This window comes from Gouania willdenowi, chromosome 3 (assembly GCF_900634775.1).
Source record: "Gouania willdenowi chromosome 3, fGouWil2.1, whole genome shotgun sequence".
Lineage (NCBI taxonomy): Eukaryota > Metazoa > Chordata > Actinopteri > Blenniiformes > Gobiesocidae > Gouania > Gouania willdenowi.
In genome coordinates, this window is record NC_041046.1 from 30,094,557 (window position 1) to 30,109,208 (window position 14,652).

At 37.4% G+C, this 14,652-nt stretch overlaps 1 protein-coding gene across 5 annotated transcripts in view; it reads right to left on the reverse strand.

Moving 5' to 3' along the window:
* Nucleotides 1–14,652, reverse strand: part of tcf12 (transcription factor 12) — an 81,135-nt gene that overhangs the window by 59,178 nt on the left and 7,305 nt on the right. For all 5 annotated transcript variants that reach the window (XM_028443191.1, XM_028443196.1, XM_028443190.1 and 2 more), the window contains exon 4: nt 9,333–9,406. In XM_028443191.1, coding sequence (XP_028298992.1) covers nt 9,333–9,406 — 74 coding nt within the window. The remainder of the gene's footprint in view (nt 1–9,332; nt 9,407–14,652) is intronic.

Consider the following 14,652-nt stretch of genomic DNA (forward strand, 5'->3'; position numbering starts at 1 on the left):
CCACGCAAGAACAGATGTGTGTACCATTTCATGCTGGCAGGTCAAAAGAAGGTGTAGCTGAGAGCAAGAGAAGAAACACAGAGATGCAATCCGACTTATTTCCAGGTACCTGCAGCTTAAAAAAATTGCCTTTTCTCCTGCAGCTTAGCAGTGGCTTTTCATGACAGTTATCAGCTTCAGGGGCTTAGGTCTAAATATCGGTCACAGTATGGTTTTTGGAAACTTGGGGTCCTCATAATAAAAGATGCTCCGTTACAGTGCTAATCCCAAGCAATGTGAAAATCCTCCTGTGCTCCTGTCAAATACATCTTTCCAAACTGCATTAACTCTCACCAGAGGTACCAAACAGCATTGGGCTTGCATTTCTATAGAGCCCTTTTTTTCCCCCACCGAACTCGTACCCTTTGCATTTGACTTTTCTTTTTTTCTTTTTTTAAGAAAATCTTATTATCCATCTTTTTTTGTGAGTGGATAGTGATGGAGTAATTTCAAAGGCAGTCGACTGCTGTGCGCTGTGTCGGGGAAATCCTCAGAGATTCCCTATTGTGCTCCTGCCAGGCCGCGTACACTGTTAATCACACCGTGAACAGACTCAATAACAACAACAACTTCCTGAGAAGCTCCAGCAAGCTAACAAACACACACACACATGCACAAATAGAAAAAGCAGGCAAAGAAAAAGGCTCTCCTGCTACAAAAATGAAAAACACTTGAAGATCTACTGCCTATTTTTGTTTAGTCGTAACTACATTATAAATATGTTATTCTACGATGTGAAAATCTTCCTTTCACTCATCAAATATGGCTAACACATGGACATAGACAACTAAGAAGAGCCTGGCTTATTCTGAGGGTTGGCCTGGAAATCTTTCTGTTCAGAGTTTGCATGTTCTCTCCTTGCTTGTAGGTTATCTTAAAGTACTTTAGTTTATCTCACCTTGCATACGAAGGATTCGAAATGTAGTGCTGACATTCCTAACGAGTTAGCATTAACACTTTTCCCTGACCTATGTTTTCATTGATCAATCACAATAAAACCCTTTTTACCTGTTCAAAGGATTGTTATGTTATTTGTGAGCAAAGATACTGAAAAGTAAAAGTAAAGATACAAGAGTACTTAGGGGCGCTTCCATTTTGCAAATTTGATGTCATCTGGAGCCAAAGTAACAAGCCACGCCCATTTAGCGTACTGCCTTACGTAGCCCAGCTACGCCAAAAACACACGTACATTTCCTGTCCGGAATTTCTACCAATGTCTTGTTAACATTTAATTTTTGTTAAGCACACTGAGTTGACTTTGTTGTAAATTGCATTATATATGAATAAAGTTGAGTGGAGCTGTTCAGATCATAGAGGTTAGTACAAAACCATGACATATTTCAACTCAAATATCTAGTTAAATGGCATCTCGGTATTCTTTAACGACGTAACCACTATTCACAAAGAGAGCTACGCAAGATCCGCGGCTGTCAATCATCGTCATATATGATGTTAAAATCCCATTTTTCAACCTCAAATAAATTATTTAAAACAAGCTTCTCAGAAAAATGAGCACTTGAACACAATGTTGGGTGATAATAACGCATGATCACATGAGAGTTTAGATTTGGAAAAAAATTATTTTAACTTTACAGATTGACCAATATCCTATCCGTTATCATTGAGGAGGGTTAATGACCTACACTGCAGCCAGTCAGCAGGGAGAGCTCTAAAAATAACACATGAAAATTTTGAGAAGAAGAAAAAAAACACCTACAAGCCTCTAAGTTCATAGATTCCACCTTATTTGTTGGATGAAACTATGTTAAAAAATAAATAAAATCCACTGTGGTTTATAAAGGGGAATCTATACTGGAGAATAGGGTGCCATGCAACTGGACATTGGATATCTACAAAATGTTTCTTTTTCCCAATTCTTTTTACAAATTGGGACAAACTCTAAACCAGTGTTTTTCAACCTTGGGGTCGGGACCCCATGTGAGGTTGCCTGGAATTAAAATGGGGGTTAAAAAAAACAAAGAAAAAAAATTTGGTAAAAACAGTTTAAAATTCTATTTTACATTTTTTTTAATTATTTTTCAAACACATCACACACAATAAATATCAAATAACTGTATCCTATGCTTAAACTTTCTCAAATATAAATCGAGCTCAAATGAAATTGTGGTGCACTCTTCACTTTGTGCACTAATCCTGGTTACTTTTTATTTGTAACACACTTTAATTTTAACATGATCAAAAAATAATTACAGAAAAAAAATGTTTTCCAAATAGTTGGAATTTGTCAATTTGCTGGTTAAGAAAAGCAGTGATCATGCAATCGCTCATTGATTTTAAATAGCGATCTTTGAAAGAAGTCTTTTGGAGAAGCAGGAATGATAATTTTCATACCAGACATCCACTACGTAACTGTATGAATGTGTAGGTCTGTCAAAGCAACCACAGTGTGTTTTCTCCTCTGGGACTGTGAGATCATCAATCACAGGCCCTTCATCATTCCCCAAAACTGGTGGCCTACATCTACAGGAGACACTAACACATGCTGTCACAGCAGCCACAGGGCCACATTAGCACTGCTGCTGAAGTAACTGTCCAATTGCTGTGGTTTGCTTCCAAATCACTCACTGCAGTATTTAAGGAGTTTCATCCTCCGACACAGAGCTGTGTCCTAGGTGAGCGTGTGGCTGCATGTGGCAGCTCAGGGAGAGATGATATGCTCATGATGGATGCAAGTGGGGTCGTGTATCAAGCCAGGGAAGAGCACTGGGGGAGAGGGGGTTGTCGTGCAGTGGCAACGGGCACAGCCCTGCCTGTCAGACTGCCAGCCTACAGCCACAGCTGCCCAGGATACAGTGGCTGGCCTGGAGCCAAGGTCAGCACGATGGGGCTCGGGACTATTCACAGTCGACTGATCACACACTCTCAGCACATCAGCTCAAACAAGCTGAGGAACAAGGCTGAAGTCCCTTTGTGACAGAGTGAATGCACACGTTTGTTTTTTTTTTCTCCAAAAGCTTTGGATACAAGAAGCAAAGAACAATAAAGAAAACAAGTCAGGAAACCTTACTTTTTTTAAAATACAGCAATCAATTGATTTTCAATCAATATATTTCAAGATTAAACAACTTTTTTTTCCTGAAAACTGATTTTTACCTTAATGAGGATGGTTGTCATTCAAAATAAGAAACATTTTGTAGGGGTGTCCCAATCCGATATTGATATCGGATATTCATCCTATATCAGCCAGAAAACGAATATCGGATTTTAACAGACTGCATCTAAAATCTCCGATATAAGCGATCCGATAAGTTTTTGTTGTTTTTTCCCCACCCCCAGTTGTTCCCACCATATACTGACAGTAAAAAATAACTGAAGCGAACTTGAATTGTTGACTATTGTTCTCTGTTTGAGTAACATCACTTGATTAAGCCTTTTCTAACATTCCACACTACAAAATAAGTAAAAAAAAGTATGTGTAATTCGTGCTGATATCGTATCGGATAGAAATCGGCATCGGCCAATAACCAAGGCTGCAATATCGGTATCGTATCGAAAGTGAAAAAGTTGCATCGGGACATCCCTAATTTAATGGCATTGCTTAGAGCAGGAGGAAAGACTTTGCTATTGCTTAGCAAAAAGTAGTATACTTGAAGTTTACTTTATTAAGTATTCTTGAGTATAAGTATAAAGTATACTATGGACCATGTACTTGTAGCGTACTAGAAAGTATACTAATTTAATACTTTTTTTTAACTAAATTGGAACATTTTAAGTTTCTAAATGTATACTTAAAGTATACTTTATGAGGTCATTTTAAGTTTACAAAAGTACACTTTCAAGTATACAACAAGTACAATCAGCTACATACTACTAGTATACCAGGTATATACTTCTAGTCCATATTTTAGTTTACTGAAGTATACTTAGAGTATACTTTTATGAACTTGGAATTTTTTTACTAGTTTACTTGTTATACTTTAAGTAGACTTGTACGTTTGCTTATCATATTACTTGTAGCATACTATCTACTGTATATACTTGAAATATCCTTAATAAAGTATTCCTAAAATTTACTCATACTGTGCGTACACTAGACTACAATGAAATCAAGTCATTCTTTGTTGAAAAATTGAAAGGAAAAAGAGCAAATTTGTTTGTAAAAATGTAAACATAACAGTCTCTCCATGATCAAGTCCTTCTTTGTCAAAAATGGTAAAGTGTGCATTTGCTTGTAAAAATGAAAATCTTTGCAACAAAAAAATTAATAACTACATAAAGATAAAGATAATGCAATTGAGCTCTTTTAAACTCCAGCACTATATGATCGCAAACACGTAGACACTTGTAGTACACTTGAATAAACTACTTTTTGCTAAGGAAAAACAAAATAACAATAATCATAGTATTTTCTGAACCAGTTCTTAAACATCTAATACGTTTAATATGAGTTAAGCTTTTAATACATGTTAGGTTCATTTTAAAAGGATTTCAAGCCTGCTTTTGTCTTTAAAAACGCTTTAATCATGACAACATCTATCCATTAAATGTTTTGCAAATCAACAAAAAAGAAAGAATCATATTGGAACACACATAATCCTTTGTTCGATTTGGAAACTTTTTTGTGAACTGTAGAAATAAAACCACACGCTTAAGCTGAAAAAGAAAACAAATGGCCCTTAAGAAAGCAAGCTTTAGTCAAGACTATCTAACAATCCTTCAGCTGACATTCATCTTCACTACTCTACACTCAAAGGAGCAGCCAAATAGAAAAAGAAATTAAGTACATAATGCAAATGTATTTACTGTTTTTCTTTAACCAGTTTTCTGCGACTCTTTCAGCTGCAACAACAATCCAACCCTAATTCTGAAAGAAAATCAAACAAGCTGTGGTAACATAACAGTGGGACAATAAATCAGTTATAAAAAGGTTTGGTTTTGTTTGTTTTGTCTGATAAGATTCAGTAAAAGCTTCTTATCATATCAGGTATCAGTTGTAGTATACCTATTAACTGCACGGTGACACTGTACAACAATACAACACAGAGGAATATTCAGTTGGACATCTTTTTTATCAGCTTTTATCAATTTTAACTTTGTTACAAAAAAAAAATTTTCAATCAGCTACTAGACTTGTAGGGCAATTAACAAAATATGGTCATATGGTCAGTAACTTTATATTCTCTATCTATAATAGACTATGTTTATAATCAACTAGCATACTCAAATGCAAATGAAAACTGAAGAAAAACTATATTAAGTAATACAATAATGCACATCTATCGATTCATTTCATTTTAATGATTATTTAAAAGGAACTATAGACTGACATGCTGTAAAGAAACTAGTTTATCATTATAAACATCAAAAACAGAACTTAAGTCCTTTGATGTTGGATCATTGTATAACATTTTCTCCTGCAGCTTGGCGTTTTGTGCAACTATTTTTTTCTTTTATTTGAGTTTATTTATTTTTCCAGTTTTTTTTATTGGCCTGTAAAAAGTCCCAACTTTCCCTGTTTTGGACTGCAGCCCGCTGATTGGAAACATGCAGGGTTGAATCAGAGCTGTTAACTATTCAAGCTCTAAACTAGGGCGGTGGGATTAAAGCAGCATTTTATTTTTCCTTTAGCAGTTCTAGGAATGCAGGAAAACATCCAAGGTCATCAATATACACTGTCATCGTGATCAGTTTAACACTGCATTAAAGAGTTGTAGATTTCAGTGTAAATTACACTGTAGATTACATTTCCACTGCACAGGATTGGCTCTTAAAGTCTGTGTGAAGTAGAAACAAATTTGTGTTAGGAGTTTGTCACACCACAGAAATATGTGTCATTGACCACTGAGCCAAATTTGAAAGATGACAAAATCGCTAAGTACTGTATATAAAACTGGGTCTCAAAATCATGGAAAAACAGGCACTTCTCTCTGCTCTTAAACACCCGGGGCGTGTTAGTTAGAGGCACTGGAACCACGCCCACGTGCGGGAAGGGCACCGCCTCTGTGTATTAACCCTATGGGAGACAGCAATGTGAAAGCAGCTCCAGCATCAATAGTGCTTCTCCCATTGGTTTTCTAAAAGGGCTTGGAACAGGCCAAACAAGGTGTCAGCAGAAAGGTCTGCTCCGCCCGAGTCCGAATATGGGCGTCCCGGGTAGAGTCAAAACTGCGCTCGCTAGAGACAAAACACACATTCGCGGTGCAAAAAAGTGCTCATTTCATTGAAAATGTGGCAGCAGCGGACGCGTTTTATTCCCCCGAGTCCGAATATGTGGTTTGTTTTTGGCTAGGGGCTGGATTGTGCCCGCTGGTGTGCTTTAGCAGCAGGGTCACGTTTATGTTAATGAGGGCTCCGATGATTTCTGACCCGCCCAATAAATCTTGAACACAGAAATTTGAAACACAGTTTGTGAAGCCTAGCCCCACAATTAAATTATAAATGGTTGAATGGCTATTTACATGTTTTAAGGAATACATTTATAACCTATTTAATATGTTTAGAAGAAAATGGCTGAATTTGCTTTACATGGACTTTAAAGTTGATTGTTTTTAGGGAGCAAATCACTACACAAAGCACTTACGTTTTCCATTGCTGGTATGCAGAGCTCAGCTCGTACACTGCAGTGTAAACGGATGCAGTGTGGAAAGTAATGTAACAAGATGTAATCAACACCCACTGTAATCATCTTATCATGCCCTACTTGCTTTAAGACAATCTCAAAAAACTTGTTCAGTTAGATTATTTAAACAAATTACTCAAGTTTAAAAGAAGCACTGCTGCTTTGTTTTAGCACAACCAGGAGATTACAAGAATCTATATGCTTTGTAAATCAAATCTGGAGTGTGTATGCAGCTGTCTGTGTGAGGGTGTGATTGCATGCAGGCCTTATGAAGGAGCAAACAGCTGTCTGCTGGTTGCTGCTGTGCCTTGTAATGTCAAAATCACTCATTTATATGCACCTAGAGCAACGATATCTCAAGCGTCTTCGTCTTATAATTCAAATCAGGCTGCCTATGTTACCATAGCCTGTAGATGTTCATTCGGGAAGGGCAGAGAAGAATAAACAAGGTAAAGTGGCCCGAGTGGCTCTGACATTTAACTGAGTCCTAATGAAAAGTGACAGGAGATTGACATTAAATGAAATTCATACAGGGCATCGAGAACAACCAATGTGTGAGGGACAAACAAACAGAGGGGAGAGCAGTTCACAATCACAGAGATAGAGAGTGGAACACTTCCTGTTGAAACAAACAGATCCAGTAACTATAAAGTCAATATAATTGAAAAAAGTGTTTTCTCAATGAACAAATGAATTAAGACATGTTACATATATGTTGTACAGGGCAAAATGTTAGTTCTTAGCACTGATCTGTGTAGTCTTTTGTTGTTGGAAGAGTTAATTCCGGTCAAAATGGTTGTGACAATAAAATGTATGCATACACAGTGTGTGAACCCTCAAACTATAAAAGAAACCTAAAGGTTCCCACTGGCGGCAGTGGTTACCAACAAACCAACCAAAAAGTTATTCAGAGTTTCAAATCATTTCATAAAAGTATGACCTGGTGACAGTACAGTGAGGATTGGGGCGGGGCTAAATGCAACTAATAGGCCGATTACGTCTATGGCTAGTGTTGTCTTTATATGCAAATTGAAATGAATGGAACTTATTACCATTGTTGATGTTTTGCATTGTATTCTTATATATCTTAAGTTACTGATTATTAGTTAGTCCGTTTTTGTGTTTTTTTTCCCTATTCTGTTCAGTACTTATTATGTATTTCTAGAAGTCCAAACAGACAGAGGCATTATGATGAAAATTGTATGATTAAGAAATGGGGGTGGGATTAAATAAGTCTTTCTTCTTTGAGCAGACATTGTTAGATTTATAAGTGCACATGGATCTTATATATTATTTTGAACATCTCTGATTGTCTTTCTCTGTTGGAGTTTCCTTGTACACAAGAGTTATTTTGTTCAATTAGTTTTTTGTTTTCTTGTTCCTGCTTGAAAAAAAAAAAAAAAAAAAAAAAAAAAATTAAATTAATGAATGATTGAATGTGAATCAAAACACAAGCTGGAGCTCAGTACAATTGTATACCATTAAGTATGTGAATCTTTATTCATCCATGTCATAGTGCTAATAAAACAATGTAATATCAATTAAAAAATCATTTGAAAATGTATTCTAGCGCTATCCCTAAAGCTAATGTTGTCACGCTGTGTGACGCTCGGCCCCGGATGCGGGTGTGTGCTGCCGCACGCTGTGCAGATCGTACGCGGCGGCACGAGTTTGGCGAACGTTGCCGAATGAGTATATATTTGGCTCCGCACACACCCAAATTCATCCCATCATCACGTCTTGGACAGTTCACATCGCTCCACAGTGCTCCATATTCCTCCATCAGGTCATCAGGCTGTCGTTATGAAACTACCCCCCACCCACCCAGTGTTTGCATGTAAACGGTACAGCCCAATGTGAAAACAGGAAGTGTTATGTTGAGTTACGGAAAGCTAAATACAGCTCATGTAGCACACTTGCTCCAGCTCTCTGCACCTCTGGTCCATCTGAGTCACTCCCCTTCTGAGGAGCAACAGGAGGAGGTGGAGGAGAAACTGGAGGTGCTGGAAGAGCATCAGGAGCTGCATGGAGGGTGTCGGCTGCTGTCTGCTCCTGGACTGTCACGTGTTCTTCAGCTGTGGCATCTTGAAACGGTGAGAAATGAAGTGAGGATACACTCTGAATGCTTTCAAGCTCTGTTGCTCCACAAATATGGTCACATTCGTAGCATTCGTGGAAGATTTTTTGACACGTCAACAACTTCTCCACGAATGCCACGGATGCTACGCACTGTTACGAACCTTCTCCAGTCAGGTTGCGCTTCGTTTTGAGTGTCACAAATGTGTCAAGAATCACGCAGATTTGACATCCGTATATTTGACATAAACTGTCGGGGTTCTATGTAATCCCTGCATTATTCTACTGTTTTTGTTTTTACTTTATTTTATTATGTAATACAAAAGCATATACACAGCAGGATTGATGATAGACCATTAAAAAAACAATAAAAGATCAGCTCTACTGACAAAACACGATTAGCAAAACTGCATGTCTTGTATGATGAAATAAAATCATTTCCAGCAGCGGTGGGAGTGTTTATCAGCCCCTTTTGTCCTCGTGAAATATGTCATTTACAGGTCACACAACATAACTGATACTGGGCGAGGTTGAGGCTAAAACATTGTGAGCGTACCACTTTAATGTAATGAGTGTTAAATGATGTGCTGTGGAGCAGAAAGGCCAATCAGATGTGTTATGGAGTGGGTCATCTTACCCGGGAGGAGTCGTAGGAAGGACTGGACTCGCCACCTGGGGCCCAAGACGCTTGGTTGGTCCGTTCATCTATACCTGTCAGAAACGGAGACACACAAGTCCGTCAGCAAGTCACCTTTACTCACACAGTTCAGTGTACAGGTACATCTGCATCATGCGCATCCTCTCTCACAAACACAGGGATGAACACACACGCACGGAGGAGATAAACAACTCAATCTCAGCATCAAAGCCAATAGCGCTCAGCAGAGATTTATGCAACAAATGTTTCTGTAGTGGCTTCAGCATGTAAACAATTCAAACCATTCATTCAGTGCATTGAGTGTTGCAATGCTGCTGAAGTGCAAAGGTGAAAGTAAATCAGTCTTTTTAATTGTACTTGTGTACATTTTAAAAGAAGTAAAGTAATATCTTACATATCTACACGCAACCATTACTGAGTAAATTATTATTTTTGTAACTATTAACCTGTAACTTTTACTTTGAGTACTATTTAACTGAGCCACGTTTTTATGTGTACTTGAGTATTTTATGTGTGACTTACTTGTGCTTGAGTACAATTCTAATCAAGTAACAGTACTTCTACTTGAGTAGTATATATCAGTACTCTTTACACCTCTGCTTAAGTGTCATATCGAGACTATGTTGGGTAGTGAGTTACATACATGTACTGTATGTCAGCAAAGAATAACTAGGCTCTTTTTCAAAAAAAAAAAAAAACTATATTTCATTATGTTTCCTTCTCTCTGCGATGTTTGTACTTCAGTCAAGCTGATTAGAATCAAATCTCAAGAAATATCATTTTTGTGCTTATGAAAACATGTCCAGCCACAAGGTAAAATGAATGGTTAATGAACCTTCCATACAAACACCAATGGTTACAACATTGCAGTTAAAGACATTTGCTATCCATCCAGATTAACTTGAAATGTTATGATCTTAACACAAAGACAACCATAACAAAGAATAAAAACCAGCAACTGCTTGATTGGAAGATAACCAAGTCAACCACCCGAGCCATTGCTGTACCATGTGGCAAACCAACCATGAATAAACCATGACTTTAAAAATCCAATAAATATTAGGTCATGAAAACTGAGAGCCCAAAAGTATTGACCTGATGCATGCAATTTCACACATATTTCAAAGGTGTCATCTTCTTTTAAACAATCTTCAATCAAAAAGCAATAAACACAAAGTATATATTCCCTCAGTTGCTTGCCTCGCAAATATATTTCTTCTCCTCAAAAACAACGACCAAACGTTCATTACGTCAGGCTAAACAGCTGAGCACCAAAACTAATTTTGGAGAATACATTTCTTTTTTTTATTGTATTTCAAAAGTCAAATGCACACAAATAACATCAACAAAGCTAGCCCATCTACAAGGCAAGGCCATCTGGCATATGTTATTTGTCTATACAATCAAATTTATGTCACATAGTGTGCCACACATTTTTGATGGTGTGATTGTTGTTGCTGTTTGAAACAATATTGTCTCATAGTAAACGCCAAGAGCCGGTAGAGCTTCCTTCTCTATATAAATGATTGTAGCTGTTGTATTCAGAAAAAGTAACACTGTTATTTCATTTATTCAAATTTATTTAATAATTATTCACCAACAAAAGAAAATGGAAAAAAAGAAACTTTGAAAAGGTTATAGGTTTTAATTCTTTTATAGAAGAACCAAGACACCTTGGAGCAACCAGGTGAATAAACCAAGATGCAGTGTTTATACTGAAAAAACAAACGACTCCAATCAGAGCTGATGTTGATTATGAACAGACAAAAACTAAAGAGTAATCACAGATGAACGTGTGCTACAGTTTTCCAATTTAACTCAGGAGGAAGCTCTACTTAATGTATCAACTTAACCTAAATAAGGTTCAACACTGCAGCACAAGCACTTTTCTGACCCATAAAAGCTATAAAATGATGCAAAAGCCTTTAGTGATACATGAAATATAGGCCGTTGAGGAGTTATCTAGAAAAAATGAAAGCAGCAAAGTCCTATTGCTGGAAGAAAGTTTTACATCTAGTTTAACCAACAAGTCAATGATATTTTGATAACGCATAAATCAAGCAGTAAGCAGAGCTACAAACCAATTGTTGTTCTTAAAAATACCATTTGCCTTTGCTTTTTGGCTATGACCATGAATACAGAAATTCTTCTCCGTGTTTTCCTGGGGCTGTGGTGTCCCTTCATGTGACATATCACATCGGACACTTTTATCCTCAAGATACCAACAGTGGTCACTGTTTGCAGTCTGGGCCACTTGTTGTCATTTCATCTCATTATGGAACACAATAAGATCCCTGACTCACACAAGAGGGGTAAAGTTAGGAAGAGAAACAACAGCTCTCACTGTGATCTAAGAACAAAGAAACAGAACACAGAAGCAATCAATGCTTCTTTAGTAAAAGGACATTTCCTCGTAAAAAAAAAAACTTCTTTCACAGTGGGGATAATCAACATTTCTGCACAGATACCAAACTTAATAAGTGACGATTACAAATAGGGTTACTGGTAAAAACATGTCCCTGTTTACACTTTTTTTTGTATTTCACAGCCACAGCTTGAACTAAGGCTAGAAAGAACTACACGTTAGACAGCGGTCGCGGCACATCTACCAGCTAGTCTACGCAATGCTTGAGTTGCTAATACACTGCGCCTGAAAAAAGGACCACTATTTTATTCACACATCTGTAGAGAATAAATACACTTTTTCTATTAGATTAGATTGGAAATATTAGAGTTGTAATGACAATAGAAATCCTGAAGCTTTTTCTTCACTAATAGGAAGAATTTAAATAGTGAAACACTGCTGATGTAAGAAAATGAAACATGGCATTATGAAGTGATCATCTTAGCACACCATGAAGGGGATAAATCAAGTGACTCATGCCAGCTTGTTTATTTACTATTTAATTACTAATGACAGTACAAATATATATCATAATCTGTTTGATTTGATTAGAACAAACTGCTACTTAGGCTCAGTTTATAAAGCTTGATTGAATCAAACTTTCACATGCTAGGATTCTGTCTCATCTCTAAATAACAAAAGGGTAAAAAAGAAATTAAAATGTGCACTGCACATTTTAAGCAGTAAATCTCCAATCTGAAGGGTAAAATAAAAATCAGTCATGCTTTATAGTGATTTAGATGATTTACTGTAACTGGTATGTATAAAGAGAAAATAGGCTCAGCAGCACCATTAGAAAGGACTCAAAACTCCTGCTGAAAATACGGAGAAAATAAATGGCCTGTGCAGTAATCGTCATGCAGCCTAAAACTATACTGACACAAATAAAGTCCAGAAGTGAAAGAAAAACACAGCACAGAATAGCACAGATATTAGTCTTGGCAATTCAAACTAATAATGATGACATTTGATTTAAAAAAAAAAAAAAAGAGTAAAATAACATAAAAGACTCTGTGAAAATGATTTATTATAACATCACTCTGTTTTTCAGTGTAGTGAATAAACCAAAATATATGCTTAGACTTTGTTTTGAATTCACGGATCATTAATGACCTTATCAATATTGTGCTCAGCCTTATTTTACTGTTAAAACAGCCCTTACTTGTCTCTGCATGGATTCCACTAGAGCTACACATTGAACATATTTAACAACTTAAAGGGCCCATGTTAAGCAAAATCAACTTTTCTGTGCTTTAAACATCATAAAGTGCTATTAGGGCTTCATACACATGCCCAAAGTGTTTTGATCATTGATTCCCTCAATCGTTAGTTAGAGGGTGATTTGCTCCTTTCTTACAGCAGGGTGAGCCCAAATACCTCGCTCCAATTTTAATGATGCATTCCCACTTTGATGATGATTTTTGATGCAGCACTGAGCTGAAGAAGCCGCACCTCCAGGAAGCTCTCTGCCGTAATTGACATGTAAACAGACACGCCACGAAGGTGAACATTTCAGCGTCCTTCACGCAGTGCTATGTATGTATTTTCTACAGTCTATGTATGTATCGGCAAAAGCCCCGCCCCCACGCTATGTCTCATGTTTATAAAGCAGCATGAGCTCGGCTACGGAGTGGGTGGGAGGAGGGCAGGCCGTCCTCTAGCCCTACGTCACCGTGCAGGGAGGAGGAAGTCAGTGTCCCGTCTATAGACACGCCCACTCATGAATATGCATAAGTAGGCCACAAATCAGCCTTTTTGTGTAGAGTTGCACAGAAAGTGACTTTTCAGAGACAAACTCTGGAAAACAGGTGAGTTTGGGAAAATAAACCTCAAATACTATATTTTTGGGATTCTTAAAACAAATGGAGTAAAATAGCATGACATGGGACCTTTAAATCAAAAATGTTCTTTCCAGTGAACACTGCAAGTCACTTATCCCTCTCATGAATCGCTCTAATGCCTGATCCCTGTTTGCTTCTTGACCAGCTGGTTTCAGTATCTCAGATAGGAGGGCTACAGGGTAGTCACATTACACCACTAACACTAATCAGACCATTTGAAAAGAAATTCACCAGCTGAAATAGTCTGCATACAATGACTTACAGCAGTTCAAGCTGCTGTTAAATTCCATTTATAAAATATTATCTGTAGTTTCTAAAAGGTGCAGTTGTGTCTAACCTCTGAAGTCGTGTCAAAGCCCCAGATGATGCAAAACATGTGCCATTACAACCCAATGATGATATTTGTGGTCATAACAGTTTAGCTGATTGTATTTATCTGAATTATAACACATTTCTTTTAGTATTCCAAACAAATGTACTGTATATGGAATTTATGTACAAGCAGTAAAGTAACTATTCAGATATGTGAGATTCATGTTGGTTCATTGATGAGACAAACTCACAGAAGAAAATCATCTTTTTACCACACATCTGTACTCAAAGGGAGGAAACAGCAAAACATTTTACTTTGTAAAGCAACTAAGAAACACTGGCTGCTCGCCACAGTGAACAAATGAACCTTTACATTGCACGAAATGAAAATTACCTTTTTAACAGCCACTATCCCAGGCCTCTCCAGACTAAAGAGTGAATGGCTTCATCAAATGTGTATCATTCATCAGCACAGCTTGGATGCAAAGGCGGTGAATCTCTTCATGGAGCCACTTTGCTTATTTTTTTCTATCCGTCTTTTCCTGGCACACATTTGAAGGGCCATGCCTGTGCCACTCTGCCTCAATTATCTGGCCGTGGCCAGTTGAGATGCAATAATTCAAACTCTCATTCCACACAATTTCCACACTTGCTTTACGCACTCACTTGCTTTAAGTTCACGATCACTTCTGTAGGTCCTTCTTCCCCTAGTATGAGGATCAGAGAGCCTGAGCTCTGACTG